General features: G+C 46.3%; 1 protein-coding gene across 1 annotated transcript; it reads left to right on the forward strand.

The window, feature by feature from the left end:
* Positions 1-2110: 2110 nt before the first annotated feature.
* LOC123169028 (uncharacterized) lies at positions 2111-3213 on the forward strand. Its single transcript, XM_044586886.1, has one exon. It carries the CDS (start codon positions 2256-2258, stop codon positions 2949-2951), a length of 696 nt encoding a protein of 231 aa, XP_044442821.1. The 5' UTR covers positions 2111-2255; the 3' UTR covers positions 2952-3213.
* The last annotated feature ends 17820 nt before the right edge of the window (positions 3214-21033 follow it).

Consider the following 21033-nt stretch of genomic DNA (forward strand, 5'->3'; position numbering starts at 1 on the left):
CTGCGTCGGGCCCTTCCTCCTCTCCGTGCTCGGCGGTGCCGAAGTCTTGGTTCTCCGTGCCGGCTGGTGGCCACGGTGGCAGTTCGTCGTCAGGCGGATCATGGCATCGCCGCCCTCCCTCACTTGGATCATCCGCATCCACGATGGCGGGCTCTTTCGGCAAGAGGAGATAGTCATCTCCTCCGGCGACGAGGAGGACCAGCCGCAGCAGCGGCCCCATCTTCTCTCGGAGGCGGCTCTGACAGACGAAGAATTCGTCCGTCAGATGAAGATCATGACGGAGCGTTTGTTCCGTCAGATGGTTCCGGCTCCACCGTCGCGGGCGCACGTGAAGGACGAGCCACCGTCCCTACCGCGGGCCCGCGTTAAGCGGGAGCTCGCATCCCACTCCGATAGGTGAAGGACGAGCCGGCGTCCCCGCCGCGCAACAGCGGCCTCCACATCGGCGGCTGCGTGAAGCAGGAGCTGGCATCCCCCAGCGCATCCGCCGCGTGAAGGACAAACCGGTGTCGCCCCCGCCGCATAGTCGCTACGCGCGGATCGACGTGCCCACGTCGCCACCACGACACCACCGCCGACAGATGAAGGAGGAGCTGCCGCTCAGGATCGCCAAGGTGCGTGGCCGCATCCTCCGCTACCTCCGAGGCGATGGTTTCGGCGGTGCCCCCGGCTCTCCGGGCATGGTATCCGAGGAGCACGTGGCAGCAGGTGAGGTACGACCTGCGCAATGCCGATCACCGCTCCGCATTCGCCAAGACGGACGTGGCGCCGGGAAGGTTCCACAACGACCCTTACCTCGCCGCGGCGTGGGTGTTCTACCGCTCCGTCACCACCGTCGAGATGGCCGCCGGACACCGCCGCCGCCTTGACGGCAAGCTTGCCAAGATCGGCGAGAGTGGTCGCTTAGCCACTGCTCCGCCAACGCCGGCAGGGGCAAGGCCACCGCCAGGGCGCCACCAACGCCTTTGACAGTGGCTAGGACAACCCTTCGCACTGTGTAGCAGGAGGCGGAGCGGCTCCTCCACGAGTGTCAGGCAGCCGTCGGACAGGGCTGCCGTAGACCTCCCACATCCTTGCGCCGCTGGAGGGACGACGACGACGGCGGCGGCCGTGCGGCATGACTGGGCGACCACACTTACGAGGTGGTCGTATGATATAGGGTTTAGTTTTATTAATATTTTTTTAGTAAAACGGTCGAAATATCGTGCGTTTATGTAAATTTTATTAGAACTTAAATGAAATCTGTCCGATTTGATTGAATTTCACACGGTTTGTTTAAATAGATTTTGCAATGTATGAGGCTATGGTTGGATGGTGTGCTCCTGCATCCGTGTCCCACCACTCCGGACGGATACGGGAGGAAATTTAGGCGCTGTACAATGCAAGGTGCTTAGGAGTGGTGCTTGAAGAAATAAATCATGTTTTTCTTAAGCAACAATGCTTATTTCTACAGCGTAGACGCTTAATTAAGCGCCTCTCTTAGAAATAGAGACTGGTGCTTCAGAAAAATCCGATTTATTTTTCTAAGCATCTCCTTAAGCACCTAGCATTGTACAAAGCCTTACGGGTTGCCGTTGGAGTTGCTCTAACTGCCCCATTCCATCTTTCTAGCGCCGCTGCCAGTCGAATAAAACTGCTCCATTTCATCTTCCTAGCATTGAGGGCGAGAGATGGGGACGGGATCTCCGGTGTTGGGCTGGACGACAGAGGGCCGGATGGCTCTAGCAGATCACCTGTCTTGCAATTTGATTTTACCGTGAAGATACCGGCAACTAGGAATGCACATGAGTAACTCTGAAAAGAAACGATCAACGCAGCATTAACACGCATGTAGAAGCCCGCAATTAATGTGACAGCATCAGCCAACGAACTGCTCTACTAGCAGTGGTATTCTTTTGCAATAAGCAGCACGACTTCCTCGCATGGACGACCTTGGCTCTCTAGTTGGATTTAAAAAAGGCTTTGTTTGGAATTTGTCGTCTTCACACCGTAATCACCACGCGCGCAATACGCCGTCGACTTTGACTACCGACGAAGCAGCAGCAAGTCCCTCCCGAGCTACCCCTTTCGGCCCCGCGTCCATACTCCCCACCTGCTAATATATGCAGCCCAGAGATCCAGAAAAAAGAGTACAAGTGTACAGCCCCATCCACAAATCCTTCCATCACCGGGCTTCACGTGAACCCTAGCTAGCTAGCTCTTACGTACTCACGTTACGTAGCTGTTTCATCTTCAGATCATCACGGTAGCTTGGCATGGGCGGCGCTCGCGCCCTGGCGTGCTTCCTCTGCGTCTCGATCTCGCGGCGGGGGCGCACGGCGAGGCTGGTGCTGTGGGGTGGCGAGGCGCGGGCCGCCAAGCACGGGACGCAGGCGGGGCAGGTGATGCTCGACTTCGCGGGGACCGTCGTGTGCCTCGCCGACGGGTTCTACATCGGCCGGCCCGCGCCGGTGCTGGCCATCGAGGACCGCCTCGTCGCGGGGGCCACCTACCTCGTGCTCCCCGTCGACCGCCTGCCGCAGGGCTACGACGCGGTCACCGCGGCGTCCCTGGCCGCGCTCTCCTACGACAAGGCCAGCCCGGCGGGGTCCATTGCCGGGGGACCCAGGAGCCCGTTCGAGTACGTCAAGGGCGAAGACGGACGGAGGGTGATCAAGGTCACCCCGGAGTTCCTCGTGAAGGCCGTCACTGCGAGACCGGGCTGCGGCGGCGGCGGGGGTGGGGCCGAGGTCGACGGAGAGGGCGCGTGCGGCGGGGCGCTGTGCAGCACGCCGGAGCTGAGGAAGCACTACGAGCAGCTGGTGGGATCCGGGAGGGGGAGGACATGGTCGCCGCGGCTGGACACGATCAAGGAACGCAAGGGGAGGAGGCTCGTGGCGGCGGTGAGCCCCGGAAGGCTGTCGCCGGTGGCAGTCAGGCTGTTAGGGCTGGGCAAAGGAGAATTCAGGTAGCCAAAGGCTACCAAGGTTCAGTGGCGTGTTAACATTTACCAGCTCATTGCTTGTTTCGTTTTGTTTGACGGGATCAAGCAATTGAGAGTTGATTTGTACAAATTGAGCGATCGACTCTGGATATGTTATCGTCATGACCAAAGAAGAATTTGGTATAGCTAGGCGTTCTATCGACAAATCGTGTATTCTAGTATTGCTTTACTTGATTTTGTTGACGAAATTGTACATACATCAATTTTCATTTTACTAAGTAAATGTGTCATTACGGCATCTCCAACGACGTCTCTTAAAACGGACATACTATTTATCCGTAGACGTACAGAAGGCATCAATCCAATCCTATACCTCAAGTGTCTGCTTTTTATTTAACTAAAAAAAATTATTCAAAAAAAAATAAAAAAATTGTCCAACGTGGCTTCCGCCATTGATGCACCGGCTTTCCGTGTGGCTTTCGCCATGCACACACGCACGAGCTTCCGCCATGCGGCAAGCACATCACCAAGCAGCAGTCTTGTCTAAAAGAAAAAAAGACCAAGCAACAGTCCGTCCAAGTATGTACATGCAGATCAACCCGAGGTACGTGGCTTTTTGTTGGCCCGGTGAACTTCTCAACTCCCGCAGAGTCGTCGATGGTGGCGCCATCCGGCGTCGCTCCCTTGTTGGAGGCATCAATGTAGCTGCTCCCACTTTGCCTTTTCTGCCGTGCTTTGAGGGAAACCCTTGATCTAGTTTAGATCGGACGATGGCGACGCAATCTGGCGTCCCGTTCTCTCTTGGGGGCATCGTCTTGGAGGTGGATCCGATTAGAGGGACCCGTGGCTATGAGGATGTGTGTTGTTTGCCGAAAGGCGTGGTTTGTATGGTTTTAGGTTCGGTTTTCCTCATAAACTGGACCAACCTCCTCCTCCTGTTCAATGAATTTAGCAGTAATGCTAACATTCGAAAAAACTCCCGCAAACGTCCTCTAGATACGTGGCCAGTTTATTGAAATTCGGACGCGGATTGGTCGTCGGACATTTAGGGGACCTTATTGGATGACAAAAATGATTTAGACAGATATGGACGGTTTGCTTTGGAGATGTCCTTAGTCCACTAACTCAAACTGGATGTACACAAAAAATTCGGGAAATGATCAATTTAGACCATAAACTCATTTATTTGACAAATAAGGCTAAAACCGTGTTGAGAGGAAAAAACTGTTCACGTTAGTGTAACTTGGACCGCTCACAACTGATTAATCTTCACAAGGTTTTATTGAAAGAGTGTCACTTCACTATTTAAATGCCACCCAATGGGTTCAATAGGACTCGAACCCACATCATGAGAGAGGAACCAATGTTGAGTCACCACAAAGATGCTACTAAATCACTTCTGTATGAAGTGTCACAACAATTGAAACACATTCATCACATTTCTAAACAAACGCAAACAATTCAAATGCATCATGTAGTAATTCAACTATGAGCATAGATCAAATTCATCGAATTCATTAAACAACTAAACATAACAATGATTTGGGCCAAAAGATACCAAATGAACAAGTTCATTCCAAAAATCCACAAACACATGGTAGACCAAAGCCATCGTAGTTCACATGGGCCTCACACACTCGCGTCGTCACTAGTGGCACCACTGTCGGAGTCAAATCCGACGGATTACGGGTAGGGGGTCCTGAGCTGGTGATGTTAGCTTCATGGTAACAGGACAAAGGGGGACATGATGTGTGACCCAGGTTCGGACCCTCTCGAAGAGGTAAAACCCTATGTTATGCTCTTATTATATTGGGACAGAGGGGGAGGGCAAGGTCGCCGCAGTTAGACACGATCAAGGAACGCAAGGGGGAGAAGGCTCGTGGTGGCGGTGAGCCCCGAAAGGCTGTCGCCGGTGGCAGTCAGGCTGCTAGGGCTGGCAAAGCACAAGGAAGGCACCGGCTATGCGGCGCATTGTCGAACTCCTTCAGTTCGGTGGTGTGTTAATGCTTAGCAGCTCATTGCTTGTTTCGTTTTGTTTGAAGGAATCAAGCGTCTGAGAGCTGATTTGTACAAATTGAGCTAGCGACTGACTTTGGATATGTTATCGCCATGACCAAAGAAGAATTTCTTATAACATTGTAGTATTGCTTAGTTGATTTTGTTGGACAAAATAGTACATACCCCAGTTCTTATATTTTATAAAGTCAAATGTGCTATTAGTCCACTAGTATAACTTAAATTGATTGCACACCTTCGACCAAGAACTCGGGAAAGGATCAATGTAGACCATAGACTCATTTATTTAATCAAATAAGGGTAAAATCGATACGAGCACTGCTACACGGTACACGCATGACACTTACCACACGAAATAGACACAACAAGCTACATCCTACCATCCAAGCCCAACGCCGAACAACACCAGCCCGTTGGATCATACATCATTTCTATGTCGTTCAGTAAAAATTGTGTGTGAAGTACTTTCGAACCGATATAGGAGAGAAAAAACAGTCCACGTGGCTGCCACATTGACGTACCTTAGACCGCTCGCAACTGATTAACCTTCACAAGCTTTTATTTGCAACTGTGTCAACTTCACTAGTCTGCTCACTTTAAAAAATAAATTAAATGACACCCTGTGGGTTCAGTAGGAGGCGAATCCACATCATGAGGGGAGGAACCATTGCTGTTGGCTGCCCACAAGCATGCTAAATTACTTTTGTATGAAGGGCCACCACACTTGAAACACATTTATAAACAAACATGGATAATTCAAATGCACCATGTCATAATTTAACAACGAGCGTAAATAAAATTCATCGAATTCATCAAACAACTAAACATAACCATGATTTGGGCTAAAATACACCGGATAAACATGTTCATTCTAAAAAACCCATAAACACATGTTGGACCAAAAGCCATTGTAGTTCACATGGGCCTCACACACTCGTGCCCTCACCGGCGGCAACACCATCATCGCCACCACCACGTATCTTAGCCAAGATGTGGCCACAAGTGAACTCCTAATATTGCCTCACCTTCTCCTCCATCTTGCTAGGATCCATTCCCCTGATAGCACGTTCCTCCCAAAAATAATCTTTGATTAACTTTCGGGCATATTCTCGAGCACGTCGGCCTCACTCATTGTCTCGTACGAATCCAGGTCGTCATCGACCGCCGGAGGTGGAGGGGGTGGCGGTGCTGTTTGAAATATGCCCTAGAGGCAATAATAAATATTATTATTTGTTTTCACATTTGTAATCAATTTTATATTTTCGTTCTACATTTGCTATGGGTTTTGAATGTGAGATTCAGAGGAAAACTCACAAGCATGTGTGAAAACATAAACACAAAATAGGTTTATTGTCTCGCCTTTTAAGGCTATCTCATGTGTTACATGATGACCTCCTTTATTTGATCGTAGGGTATTGTTAAAATAACAAGGAGACCGACAACGATGGCATCACATTGTTAGCGGAACAGCGGTGTTGAACTGACCCAACCTAATGATATACTACGACAACACATCGTCACAATGTTATAAGTATAATCATGCAAGTTTTAAGGTATACTCACTTCCTTAAACCATGTGAGTACCGAGTACCTGCATGATAGACAATATAATTTGGGGTTCGCCAAACATTACTCGTAACAGGGTGATTATAGCGATAAATTTCGGGTACATCGGAAAAGTATGTCTAGCGACTTGATAACTCAAGATTGGAATTTGCTCCTCCGGTGATGGAGAGATATTCTTCAGACCCTCTCGGTCTTTTATCCATCATCATGTGGACATACAAAGTGTGATATGATAACAGGCATACCAGAATATATAAATGAGAAAAGACAACAAAAACAGTAACGATGATAACTTGGTATTGTGATCAAGTTGCCTAAAAAAATACCAATAAAAGTCCCGCCTCGGTTTTTTCAAGTATCACAAAGCAAAGAGAATTGTGTGAGCAAACAAAAGGTTTGCTTGATAATTATCCATGTATGTGTAGGAGTTAGTAAATAGGCCCAGCTCCTGCTATTGGTTAGAAGGAGTTCCAAGTCATGCCTACACATTACCGAACCCGCGGCCACATGATTAAGGGTCATCGGTTTGTTGAGTATCAAAAGTGTTAGGAGCACGAGAAAAACACACCGAAAAAGTTTGGCGAAGATTAACAATTTTTCAAAGAGAAAACTAGAAGAGTTTCGAAAAACTAAGAAAGTTCCGGAGAACCCAAAAAGCCACCAGAAGTTCTGGGAAGTTCCAGAATATTCCAAAAAGTTCTGGAAGGGTCCATGGGCTTGCCACTTGTCTAGGCCTAGGTGGGGGTAACCGCATGGGCCTAAGGGGCCCATTGGTGGGGCGCCTCCCCTTCGCCTTGTGGGGCAAGGAAGAGGGGGTGGCTAGGGATTTTTGTGGTGCCCAACCACTTGGTACACCGGCCCTAGGAGGAGGCAACCTGAAAGTGCAACTAATCCCTGGGTGGTTTTGGTAATTCTTAACAACATATAGCTCATTGGACTAATATTCTTTCAAGATAATCATTTCAGAAAGTTCAATGATTGGCATGGCATGGACTAGAGATGTGGACGCCTCAAAATGCTAAGGACACATATTGGCTCAAGCTCAAGACTCTATATTTTCATTTCAGTGATCCAAGATCACATTGAGTCCATAGGAAAAGCCAATACTGTTAAAAGGGGATGAGGTGTTGCTTAATGGCTTGCTTGCTCAAAATGCTTAGTGATATGCTCCAAAAGCCCTCAACCACTTTCTCATATCCACATATGTCCCAAACCAAAAGTCAAACTCGGCCCCACCGATTTGATCTATCCGGCGCCATCGAGTTCATTTGACATAGCCATAGCCAGAAACCCTAATCAGTTCGGTCTCACCGATAGGGATCTCGGTCTCACCGAGATGGGACTGCAAACTCTCTGTTTCCCTTCGTAATGTTTCGGTCTAACCGAGATGAGCGATCAGTCCCACTGAGTTCGCAATGCAAACTCTCTATTTCCTTTTCGTAATGTTTCAGTCTCACCGAAATGAGCGATCGGTCCCACCGAGTTTGCGTGACCAACTCTCTGTTTGCCTATTACAGAAATCGGTCTCAACGAGTTCATGTGATCGGTCTCACTGAGATTACGTTATGCCCTAACCCTAATAGAATCGGTCCCACCGAGTTGACATGTCGGTCCCACCGAAAAACCTAACGTTCACATTTTGAACTAAATCAGTCTGACCGAATTTTAGTATTCGGTCCCACCGAGTTTGGTAAATTGTGTGTAATGGTTAGATTTTGTGTGGAGGCTATATATACCCCTCTACCCATCCTCCATTCGTGGAGAGAGCCATCAGAACGTGCCTACACTTCCAATATTCATTTTCTGAGAGAGAACCACCTACTCATGTGTTGAGACCAAGATATTCCATTCCAACCACAAGAATCTTGATCTCTAGCCTCCCCAAGTTGCTTTCCACTCAAATCATCTTTCCACCATATCCAAATCTGTGAGAGAGAGTTGAGTGTTGGGGAGACTGTCATTTGAAGCACAAGAGCAAGGAGTTCATCATCAACACACCATCTATTACCTTTTGGAGAGTGGTGTCTCCTAGATTGGTTAGGTGTCACTTGGGAGCCCCCGTCAAGATTGTGGAGTTGAACCAAGGAGTTTGTAAGGGTAAGGAGATTGCCTACTTCGTGAAGATCTACCCAAGTGAGGCAAGTCCTTCGTGGGCGATAGCCATGGTGGGATAGACAAGGTTGCTTCTTCGTGGACCCTTCGTGGGTGGAGCCCTCCATGGACTCGCGCAGCCGTTATCCTTCGTGGGTTGAAGTCTCCATCAACGTGGATGTACGATAGCACCACCTATCAGAACCACGCCAAAAATCTCCGTGTCTACATTGTGTTTGCTCCCTCCAAACTCCTCCCCTTTACCTTCATATGCAACGATTTACATTCCGCTGCTATACTCTTAGAATTGCATGTGTAGGTTGATTGCTTGACTTGTGATAAGTTGCTAAAATCTGCCAAGACTTAAAATTGGGAAAAGACTAGATTTTTATTTGGTCAAGTAGTCTAATCACCCCCTCTAGACATACTTTCGATCCTATAAGTGGTATCAGAGCTTTGGTCTCCATTTTCCTTTATTTCTATAGCTTTGGTGATCATAGCCTTGGTTTCACAACCTAGAAGAGTATGGCGTCTAGCGAGGGAAATTACCACCGCAGAGGTCCTTACTTTGATGGTACTAATTTTGCTAGTTGGAAGCATAAGATGAAAATGCATATTCTTGGACATAACCCCGCCATTTGGGCTATTGTGTGTATTGGCTTGCAAGGTGAATTCTTCGATGGGAGAGAACCGAATCGTGAAGCTACCACGGAAGAATTGAAGATGCTGCAATACAATGCTCAAGCTTGCGATATCCTCTTCAATGGATTGTGCCCCGAAGAATTCAACAAAATCAGCTGTCTTGAGAATGCAAAGGAAATTTAGGATACTTTGATTGATATGCACGAAGGTCCCGACTCCGTCAAGGAATCCAAATTGGATGTGCTTTAAAGTCAGCTTGACAAGTTCAAAATGAAGGATGGGAAGGTGTCGCTGAAATGTACTCTAGGCTTGCTCTCATCACAAATGAGATTGCCGGCTTAGGAAGTGAAGGGATGACCGACAGATTCATCATCAAGAAGATCCTAAGAGCCTTGGATGGAAAATATGACACCAGGTGCACTTTGATCCAAATGATGCCCAATTACAAAGATCTCAAGCCAACCGAAGTCATTGGAAGAATTGTTGCTCATGAGATGCCACTCAAGGATAAAGAAGAGCTTCACAACAAGTCTAGTGGTGCTTACAAAGCCTCATGTGATGCTCCTACATCATCAAGTGAGAAACAAGCCTTCAATGAAGAATTGAGCCTAATGGTGAAGAACTTCAACAAGTTCTACAAGAGTAGAAGCAAAAAAAAAGTTCCAAGTCAAGGTCCTACAATGATAAAAGATCTTCTAGTCGTGAGCGTAATTGCTACAATTGTGGAAGACCCGGACACTACTTCGATCACTACTGCAGGATGCTGCTAACGCGACACTACGATCAGAGACCCTTCGACGAAACTGTGTGCGATGCCATAATCGCAAATGGTGGTGTAGGCATACGATTCAGTTCAATTAGCCGTTTTCGATGAGGAGGAACAAAAGAAACGGGCAGCCAGATGAAGGTGTGTGCAATGTACAGCATACGGTTCACTCGGATGAACTGTTTATGATTAGGCAACACAAAAGAAACGGGCAGTGAGATGAAGGTGTGTGCGATATACAACATACGATTCACTCGGATGAACTATTTGTGATTAGGCAACAGAAAAGAAACGGTCAGCCAGATCAAGGTGTGTGTGATTGAGGGCATACGCTTCAGAAGGATTAACTGTTTGTGATTAGGCAACATAACAGAAACGGGTAAGCCAGATCAAAGTGTCTGCATTGATGGCATACACTTCACATGGATGAACTGTTTGCGATTAGCCACAACAAACTGAAACAGTTAGATAGATCAACGTGTGTGCGCTAGACGGGCACACCCATTCTAATTAAAAGAAGCATGCGCGATGGTAATAACGAGCGCGCACGGTTGTTGGAACAAGACGTGTGCTGACATTGCCTATTGCGGTGCACCCTATGGTGCAAACTCCACGTGCGCATCCAAGAAGGCGTACGTGCCCACGTTACGCCTTCCGGGAATAGCGCCGCACTTATAACCGTCAGTAAATTTTGAGCATGCGTCCCGTCACAATTTTTTTTAGAAGAACAGGGAGGCCGCGTCCTGTCACATTCCAAATTGCAAACCTATTCACACCGATCAAAACCTAAACGGTTTCCCACTTAGGAGCGTATTACTATGCGGTTATAAATACTACTACTCCAAGATGACTGCACATTCCTCCTCAACCCCTCATCTACAAAAAGTAAAAAACAAACAAGTCATTCATCATTGTTCCCTTGCGTCCGCCATGGCCAGCGTGAGTTATGGGTCGAGAGATTGCCACCAGGGAGAGGCGAGCCTGGAAGCAGAAGCACGAGAGATGTCCCACCTCGCCGCGAAAGCAGCCAACATGTCCCGCCGCACGGCCGTAGCAGTAGAGAGGTCCCGCCGCGCCGCCGAAGCAGCACGGAGGACCCTCCGCGCCGTCGATGCAGTAGACTGGTCTGGCCACGCCGCAGAAGCAGAAGAGATGTCCCGCCGCGCCGCGAATGCAGCAGAGATGTCCTCCCGCGCCGCGGCGGCCTGGGAAAATGTATCGCGGGCAGGCGACGACTCTTACACGCGCATGCGTGACCTTGTCCTTAGGCAGATGGATCAGATCTCCAGGTGGGCGAGGTTGCAGGATGACTTGAAAGCCTCGTTTGAATAGTCTACCGACGTCATCCGGCAACTAAATGAGAGCAATGCGAAGCTCCGGGCCGAGCGCGACCTGCTGAGGGCGAAGATCGTCGGAAGTGCGGAGCAGCAAGAGCAGACCACTGCCTTGTTGAAGAGGACCGGTGTCATCCTCGAGAAACTTATGGACGAGAATGCCATGCTGCGCATCGAGTGCAGAAGGCTGGTGGAGGAATCCGTGGATGATCTCAAGCAGCATCTTGAGGACAAGAAAGAGCTCATCGCCGCTTGCCGCGGAGACTAGTTCCGGCAGCCTGCAGCAACGCATCAAGAAAGTAGAGATCAGCAAACCAGATCGTTGTCTTCCTTCTTCTTTTGCCCTTGTGTATTTCGGGCATTGCCGCATGTGGCTTTTTTTAATTATGTTTCTAAACATGTAAGACAATTATTATCCACTGTCATCGTCCTTATATTCATCATGCTTGCTATAAGTCGCAATCGATGCTATATAGGTCCGTAGGATCTTAAATCAAGATCCGTGCAAAACTTTCTTTTCAGATTTTCATTTTTCTCTCTTAAATCTCAGTCCAGTGAGACATATAGCCACGCCGTAGAACAGGTGCTCGGGCGCCATTAATGGAGATGTTGGGAGGGAGGTGCGTGGCGGGTAGCGGTCAAAGGGCTCTCCTCCCGATGAGCACGCGCAGGGGTCTGATCGCATGCCTCCCGTACTCAAATAGCTACCTCGCACGGCACCTCCTAGCCAATAAAAAAAGGGGACGCGTGGCCGCACGTAATTGGTAAGTCGAACGCCCACAGTTTTAATAATACTTGTGTTTCCGATTTGTAACGTGACAACACTTGTTCCAAAATGACCTTGTTGATTGTTAATGTGTGCGCCTTCGCAAATCGGACAGAAAAATTACCATAGCATGTTGGTGCCATGTCATGAGACCATGCCAAGTTTCATGATTTTCAGGCGTGTTTTGGAATTACATGAATTAAAAAACCAAGTTTCTCAATCTTTCTGGCCGAGCCACGACGCCCATATGTTTGAATTTCACTCACATCTTTTGCATGGGACCTAGAAATTCACCCAAGGACACACATGTGATTTTTCAAACAACTTTGGTGCACTGGAGCCCGTGCTTGTAGTTCAAATTTGAATTATTCACATTAAATGCCCAGAAACTCAATTAATGTATAAAAAAAGGCCAAACGAACCCAGAATAATTCCAAATTTAGCATGATACTTCTAATTGGTCTAATCTGGCTGTGTAAAAAAATTAAGGCGGGAGAAGGCAGTGTACATATGTTGTTTCGCACACGAAGGTGACACGTTCCCTCTCGGAACCACGAGCCTTCTTGAGGGAAGCTCCGGTTTGCAAGAAGCTTACACCAAAGCTTGTCCCAATTCGGCCAAAAAAAATTACCGCAACATGTTGGTGCCATGTCATGACACCATGCCAAGTTTCATGATTTTCAGGCGTGTTTTGGAATTACAGGAATTAAAAAACCAAGTTTCTCAATCTTTCCGGCCGAGCCACGACGCTCAGATGTCTGAATTTCACTCCCATCTCTTGCATGGGACCTAGAAATTCACCGAAGGACACACATGTGATTTTTCAAACAACTTTGGTGCGCTGGAGCCTGTGCTTGTAGTTTAAATTTGAATTATGCACATTAAATGCCCAGAAACTCAATTAATGTATAAAAAGGCCAAACGAACCCGGAATAATTCCAAAATTTAGCACGGTACTTCTATTTGGTCTAATCTGGCTGTGTAAAAAAAATTAAGGCGGGAGAAGGCAGTGTACGTATGTCGTTTCGCACACGGAGGTGACACGTTCCCTCTCGGAACCACGAGCCTTCTTGAGGGAAGCTCCGGTTTGCAAGAAGCTTACACCAAAGCTTGTCCCAATTCGGCCAAAAAAATTACCGCAGCATGTTAGTGCCTTGTCATGACACCATGCCAAGTTTCATGATTTCCAGACGTGTTTTGGAATTACAGGAATTAAAAAACCAAGTTTCTCAATCTTTCTGGCCGAGCCACGATGCCTAGATGTTTGAATTTCACTCCCATCTCTTGCATGGGACCTAGAAATTCACCCAAGGACACACATGTGATTTGTCAAACAACTTTGGTGCACTGGAGCACGTGCTTGTAGTTCAAATTTGAATTATGCACATTAAATGCGCAGAAACTCAATTAATGTATAAAAAAGGCCAAACGAAACCGGAATAATTCCAAAATTTAGCACGGTACTTCTATTTGGTCTAATCTGGCTGTGTAAAAAAATTAAGGCGGGAGAAGGCAGTGTACGTATGTCGTTTCGCACACGAAGGTGACACGTTCCCTCTCGGAACCACGAGCCTTCTTGAGGGAAGCTCCGGTTTGCAAGAAGCTTACACCAAAGCTTGTCCCAATTCGGCCAAAAGAAATTACCGCAACATGTTGGTGCCATGTCATGATACCATGCCAAGTTTTATGATTTTCAGGCGTGTTTTGGATTTACAGGAATTAAAAAACCAAGTTTCTCAATCTTTCCGGCCGAGCCACGACACCCCGATGTTTGAATTTCACTCCCATCTCTTGCATGGGACCTAGAAATTCACCCAAGGACACACATGTGATTTTTCAAACAACTTTGGTGCACTGCAGCATGTGCTTGTAGTTCAAATTTGAATTATGCACATTAAATGCCCAGAAACTCAATTAATGTATAAAAAAGGCCTAACGAACACGGAATAATTCCAAAATTTAGCACGATACTTCTATTTGGTCCAATCTGCCAGTGTACAAAAATTAAGGCGGGAGAAGGCAGTGTACATATGTGTTTCGCACACGGAGGTGACACGTTCCCTCTCGGAACCAGGAGCCTTCTTGAGGGAAGCTCCGGTTTGCAAGAAGCTTACAACAAAGCTTGTCCCAATTCGGCCAAAAAAATTACCGCAGCATGTTGGTGCCATGTCATGACACCATGCCAAGTTTCATGATATTCAGGCGTGTTTTGGATTTACAGGAATTAAAAAATCAAGTTTCTCAATCTTTCCGGCCGAGCCACGACGCCGAGATGTTTGAATTTCACTCCCATCTCTTGCATGGGACCTAAAAATTCACCCAAGGACACACATGTGATTTGTCAAACAAGTTTGGTGCACTGGAGCATGTGCTTGTAGTTCAAATTTGAATTATGCACACTAAATGCCCAGAAACTCAATTAATGTATAAAAAAGGCCAAACGAACACGGAATAATTCCAAAATTTAGCACGATACTTCTATTTGGTCTAATCTGCCAGTATACAAAAATTAAGGCGGGAGAAGGCAGTGTACGTATGTCGTTTCGCACACGGAGGTGACATGTTCCCTCTCGGAACCACGAGCCTTCTTGAGGGAAGCTCCGGTTTGCAAGAAGCTTACACCAAAGCTTGTCCCAATTCGGCCAAAAAATTTACTGCAGCATGTTGGTGCCATGTCATGACACCATGCCAAGTTTCATGATTTTTAGTCGTGTTTTGGATTTACAGGAATTAAAAAACCAAGTTTCTTAATAATTCCGGCCGAGCCACGACGCCCAGATGTTTGAATTTTATTCCCATTTCTTGCATGGGACCTATAAATTCACCCAAAGACACACATGTGATTTTTCAGCAAACTTTGGTGCATCGGAGCATGTGCTTGTAGTTCAAATTTGAATTATGCACATTAAATGCCCAGAAACTCAATTAATGCATAAAAATGCCAAACGAACCTGGAATAATTCCAAATTTAAACACGACACTCATGTACTAGTTGCATGTTCACTATACGTCAATGTTCTAGCAATTCAAACACCATCCTTTCCCTCCGCAACACCATTTTGTCTTTCAAAACATAATGAAAAAATCAGGTATACCACAAACAGTTTACTAGAAAGAATCGTGTGGGATGTGATATAAAATATCTTGGGGCACCGTCTTGTCTGGCTTACGCAGGAAGCTTCGTTGTCTACAGTCCACCGCCCCCGCTTGAACCACACTTGCGCGCCAGTTTCTCACGGCACCGAGCAAAAAAATTTCGCCACCGCGGAAATATCTATCTCCCCGCCCCCTCCCTCCTACCAAAAGGCACATTTCCACTGGTCCTCCTTGCTTTCCAAGTTCAAACCTTCACTGCTGCTTACTGGCAGCTCAGCTTCCTCGCCGGCGACCCTTCTTCTTGCAGCGCCGCCTCCTCGCCGGCTACCCTTCTTCTTGCAGCACCGCCTCCTCGCCGGTGGCCCTTCTTCTTGCAGCGCCGCCTCCTCGCTGACGACTCTTCTTCTTGCTGTGCGGCCTCCTCGCTGCCGACCCTTCTTCTTGCTGTGCGGCCTCGTCGATATGGTCAGGTAATCCACACCCCACCCACACCATCATCCTCCTTTCCCGTCCCACATGCCCCGACTGACGGAGCGACACCTTCCACCGAAATCACTGCCCCCTCCTCCAATTAAGCGCCACCCACAACCATTTTACACGCAGTATAACATGGAGCTGAGTAGCATGCGGCCGCACGCGCGAACGAGGTCGCTATGGCTGCCATGTGTGTCGACCGCCAGATCTTGGAGGAGCACCTCGTCTTCGAGGCCACCGTAGACACCGCCACGCGGTTGTCTACATTAAAATACAGTTCGTGATGTTTTCTCGAGGCCACTGCCAGTGCCTTCTAGTGATTTGTCCTCTGTAATGTTAATATGCAATCTGATGTTCAGTTAATAGTTTGGTCCTCTGAAATGTAATGTTCAGTTAACACTTTGGTCCAACAATTGCTACATTTCGTAGTACTGTTCTCAAGCATTCTTTGTTTTGTTAACTGTCATATCTTCTAGTACATGTTTCTATTCTGCAATGTCGTGCTCAGTTAACTATTTTGGTTCATTTGGTCTGCTGTCCATTTAACTGCTGGTTCAGTTCTGCAATTTGATTTTCATTTGCTGTGGGTACAATTTTGTATTGTTATGCATGTGACACCAATCGAATTTGGATGTACTCAATACATATTCTACTGATAGTATGGCAACTCTCAGTTAACCTGATCAAGATCTTCCTTATGTGTGTTGCAGGGAAACAATGGGAGACACTGCGGTTTACCATCGAGGTTTGTTCAAGCAGGGTCCTTTGGTTAATAACACATTATTGTGCAGTTGCAGGAATCATTCTAATATTTAGGTTTCTTACAATTTGGTCTTGCACATGTAGGTCCTGCTGTCAGAGGCTTAGACCCACTGTTTGACCCATTTTGCATATGGGGAAATGAGATGTCCATGAATATCAGTCAAGTCAAGAAACTCAGAAAGATTGTTAGGATGAAGAAACTTGCGACGAATAACAGCAAGATCTTTGTTTGCACAATGAAGAAGACATCAGTCAACCATAGGATGGTACCAACTCTTTTACCTTGTTTTTACCCCTTGCGCCATTTCAAAATTTACAACAGCGATTTATGGATAGCTTTGTTTTCAGTACTTTTCAAAGTAGTTCACCGATGATTACCTCTCAAACCACCTGCATGGTCAAGAGGTGAGGAAGGTATTCATTCAACACCCACAATACAATATTGAAGTCTTGCTGAAGAGGACGAAGGTTGGGCGGGCAATTATCCATAGCCACTGGCCGAAAGTTGCAAGGACATTCAACATCACTGAAGGTTCAATATTTGCCTTCCGCTTCTGCAGTTTCTCAGATGAGATTCATCTGTCTATTTACCGTGTATGATGCTACTTTCCAAAGGTTTTTGATGGTGCATGCGAAACTTGGTGCTGTTGTGTAATGGCGTAACTGAGTGCCGAAGCTATCTGATGTAATTCGATTATGAAATCCTGGTTGCTTTTATACGAATATGAAATATCTGGCGTGTTTTATAAGAAATATCAGTTTGATTAGTACATGGATTATCAATAATAGGCTAATTACCCTGCTTATTGGGGTTTTCTATTGCAAACGGTTACTCAGACAGCACCGTGGGCGATGAACTCAAATAACCCGCATGGTTTCTAGAAAGTAGGCGTGTTCGATCAACTAACAATCACACACGGCTTCCGGCAGCGAACTTTTTGCGTTAGGCCACCTTGCACAAACGTTTCCACACAAAGAACTGTGTGTGATATACATACCTACGAAAATATTTTTCTAGGATTCATCGTGTGGGATGTACATACCTACGGAAACGATTTTCTGGGATTCATCGTGCGGGATGTACATACCTACGGAAATGATTTTTTGGGATTCACCGTGTGGGATGTACATACATATGGAAATGATTTACTCGGATTACCGTGTGGGATGTACATACCTACGGAAATAATTTGGGTTTCGATGCCTCGCCCGATCGCACACGGCCCCAGCCTGGGTCCCAGGAGGGCCTATCCCCGACAATTTCTGGGTCGTGTGGGAAGGACACCCTATCGCACACACTCACTTGGCGATGGTTCCAAATGTCGTCGCGGAAAGGGGTTAAAAACCGTTTGTTTAGGACGTCGCTGTACTAGTGAATGAGTGTACGGCTCCCTAAAAAAGAATAGAAGACACACCTAAAAGGAGAAGCAAAAGAGAAGAATCACCTCCAAGGGAGAGGAGTAGAGATGATCGTTATGAACGAAGAACCTCTCACAGAAGCAAGGATTCGAAGAGGAAGGACAAGTCATCAAGGAGCTACACAAAACAAAGACATCAAGCTCATGTTGGTGAATGGGTATCCGGCTCTGACTCCGACCATCACTCCGAAAGAAGTTATCACTCCGACTCAGAATATACTCAAGATGAAGGTGTTGTCGGTCTAGCACTTGTGTCAACCAACTCCTATGACATATTTGACTCACCAAATGAGGGAATTGGAAGATGCTTCATGGCTAAAGGCCCAAAGGTATCACATCCCGAGTATGTTGATTTCAGTAGTGATAAGATGATTTGCTAGGTGATGATGATTTACTTGTTGACAACTCTAGTGATGAAAACTATGATGAACTTGCTATTAATCATGCTAATCAAGATAAAGCGAATGACGATGATAAGAAGGAGATTGAGCGTCTAACTAAAGAACTAAACAATCTTAAGTTAGCTCATGAAACTCTCTTTGAAGATCATCGAGAACTTTTATAGACTCATGAGAAGCTACGCTTTGAAAAGCTCAACCTAGAGCAAGAGCGTGGGTTCTTAAAAGCAATCAATGATGATCTTCGTAAGAAAAGTTCTTCTTACATTGCCAAGCGTTTACTCTTGTCTACTTACATGCCACAAGTAAAATCTAGCAACAAGAGTAAGAAATATTCTTCTTCTAGTAGTAACAATAATCATGCTAAATCCAATGTTGTTGCTTCTAGTAGTTGTCTTGATTCCACTAATGATTCTCTTAGCCAAGTTACACTTGAGCAAGAAAATATCTTATTGAAGGGAATTATAGAGAAAGGTGTTTACAAGAGCCTTGCCGGAAGTAAGCAATTTGAGGAAATTGTACGCAAGCAAGGAAGGCATCGGAAGAATCAAGGTGTTGGTTTTGAACGAAAGTTTAATGCCAATGGAGTTGAGTGGGAAGAAGATCAATACCCAAAGATGAAGTTTGTTCCTCAACAAGAGAAGTATGATCCAACTTCCTTCAAAGGAACACAAGCTCAAGATGATCTTCCACCACAAGACCACAAGCAAAAAGGCAAGGACAAGCTTCAAGAGGAGATTGATGCATTTGGAGAAGCTCCCAAGGCCTTGGTCAAGTGGGTTCCTAAGACTACATCAAGTTCTACTTCATCAAGTACGACCACAACTCCAAGGATTCCCATCAAGTTGATGTGGATCCCGAAGAACAAGAACTAGAGAGTTCTTGAGGGTGACTCCGCCAACATACTTCACTCATATCATTTTGGCGAGAACAAGTGCAAACAACTTCCACATCTTGCACTAGTTCAAGGAGTCACAAACCCTCTTGTTGGTAAGACAAGGGACAAGGTAACCTAATGCGTTCATGGACATCATCTTGTGTGTACTTCACTCTATGTCTATGGATATCCTTGGTTGTTCCTTGTGGGACTAACCCATGTAGGTATTGAAAGTGCAACTCACTCCAATGGATTGCTCCAAATGATCTACATCAACTTTGAGCATCCACATCTTCAACATCTACATGAAGTCATTATCGACAAAACCCAAGGTTAGTTCATCCCTCTTAAGGGGGATATCACATCTAGGGGGAGCTTTACTCTAAGAATTGAGCTAAAGCAACTCTAATAGTGTGAACACAACAATGCTTTATGTAAAAGTGGTAACCCCACTTGTGCTTAAACGATGAGTATAACCTATGATCAAATGTTCTCATTTGACTCCTGAGTCAATATGCTCATATATATATGACCTAGTCATCGCCAATTGCTTGATAGATGCTAGAGTGATTGTGCATGCTTTGCCACATATTTCATTTGCCATCTTATTGTGTGAGCATATTGGTTGCATATTTTTTCTCATTCAAGGACATCCATTTGTTGTTTTGATTGTTTGTCTTTTCTTTTTGCCAAATGGATGGACAAGAATGCCTAAGAATTTCCTATAGCTATCTATGCTTTTCTCGTCTCAAACTCTATTCATGCTACATCACAAAGTTTGATCAAGTCAGATTCGAACCCTCTGGGTGAGGAGCACTCGGAGTCACCGATTCGTCATAGACTTAAACTTCTAAAACCTGTATGTGTATTTCGGTCTGACCGATTCATCCCTTTCGGCCATATCAAGTTCATTGAGTTAATCTAGGTTTTCAATCTCGGTGCAACCGATTAGAACCGTTCGGTCACACCGAGCTACAGTAACCGCTTGCGATTCTGCATCTTGGTGCCACCGAGTCGTCCCACTCGGTCACACCGACAGGTTCAGGATATATATACCCACGGGTCAAATTTTGGAAATTCCTCCGAAACCTTTCACCCGCGCGTGTCCTGCTCTGCCGACATGGGTCTCCGGATCATCTCCTCATCGCCAGCGACCTCTCGCCGCTGGTCTCTGCCGCCATCAACGGGAATCTTCACCGCCGTTGCCACCGTAGCGAGCTCATCGCCAAGTTAGGGTATGAGTTCGATCCTTTGTGCAATCCTTACGTCCGATTCTTAGCACAAAGTCAATGCCATGATTCTTACTACGTATGAGATTATCCTATCCAGCAAAAACTCCCTTTAGATTAGTTTTGTTTCAAAAATGTAGGGTTAGGTTTCCACAGAACTAATCTCGGACCGACCGAGTTGTAGAAATCGGTCTCACCGATTTGGCTTAGGCCATTACACTTGTAACTTTCGGTCTAACCGAAACTTGCAAATCGGTGTGACCGATTTCAACTCTCAGTGAAACCCTAGCAATCTCGGACTCACTGAACTGTGTCTCGGTCTGACCGATCTCACTAGTTCAGACTCCAATATTGCTTCGGTGGCACCGAGTTTAACAAATCAGTAGCTCCGAAATGCTTTATGTGGAAAACTAAAACTAAGTTTTTGATTCAATTGATTTGCGAAATCTCTGCACTTTGTGATGCTCATCCACTCTATCTCATCTATATCTATTAATAGGGTCAGCTTTCAGTTTGTAGTGTCAGAAATGTCTGATCAGAGTGATAGCCAGAACAAGTCTGAGCAGCAAGTTAACATGAGTGAGGGCACTAGTCCCTCTGACAGCTATGATGATGGGAGAAGAAGTACTCCTAGAAACCTGCCTAAGGCTGCTACTAGGCAGAGGAGAAAGAGAA

This window comes from Triticum aestivum, chromosome 7D, assembly GCF_018294505.1.
Source record: "Triticum aestivum cultivar Chinese Spring chromosome 7D, IWGSC CS RefSeq v2.1, whole genome shotgun sequence".
NCBI lineage: Eukaryota > Viridiplantae > Streptophyta > Magnoliopsida > Poales > Poaceae > Triticum > Triticum aestivum.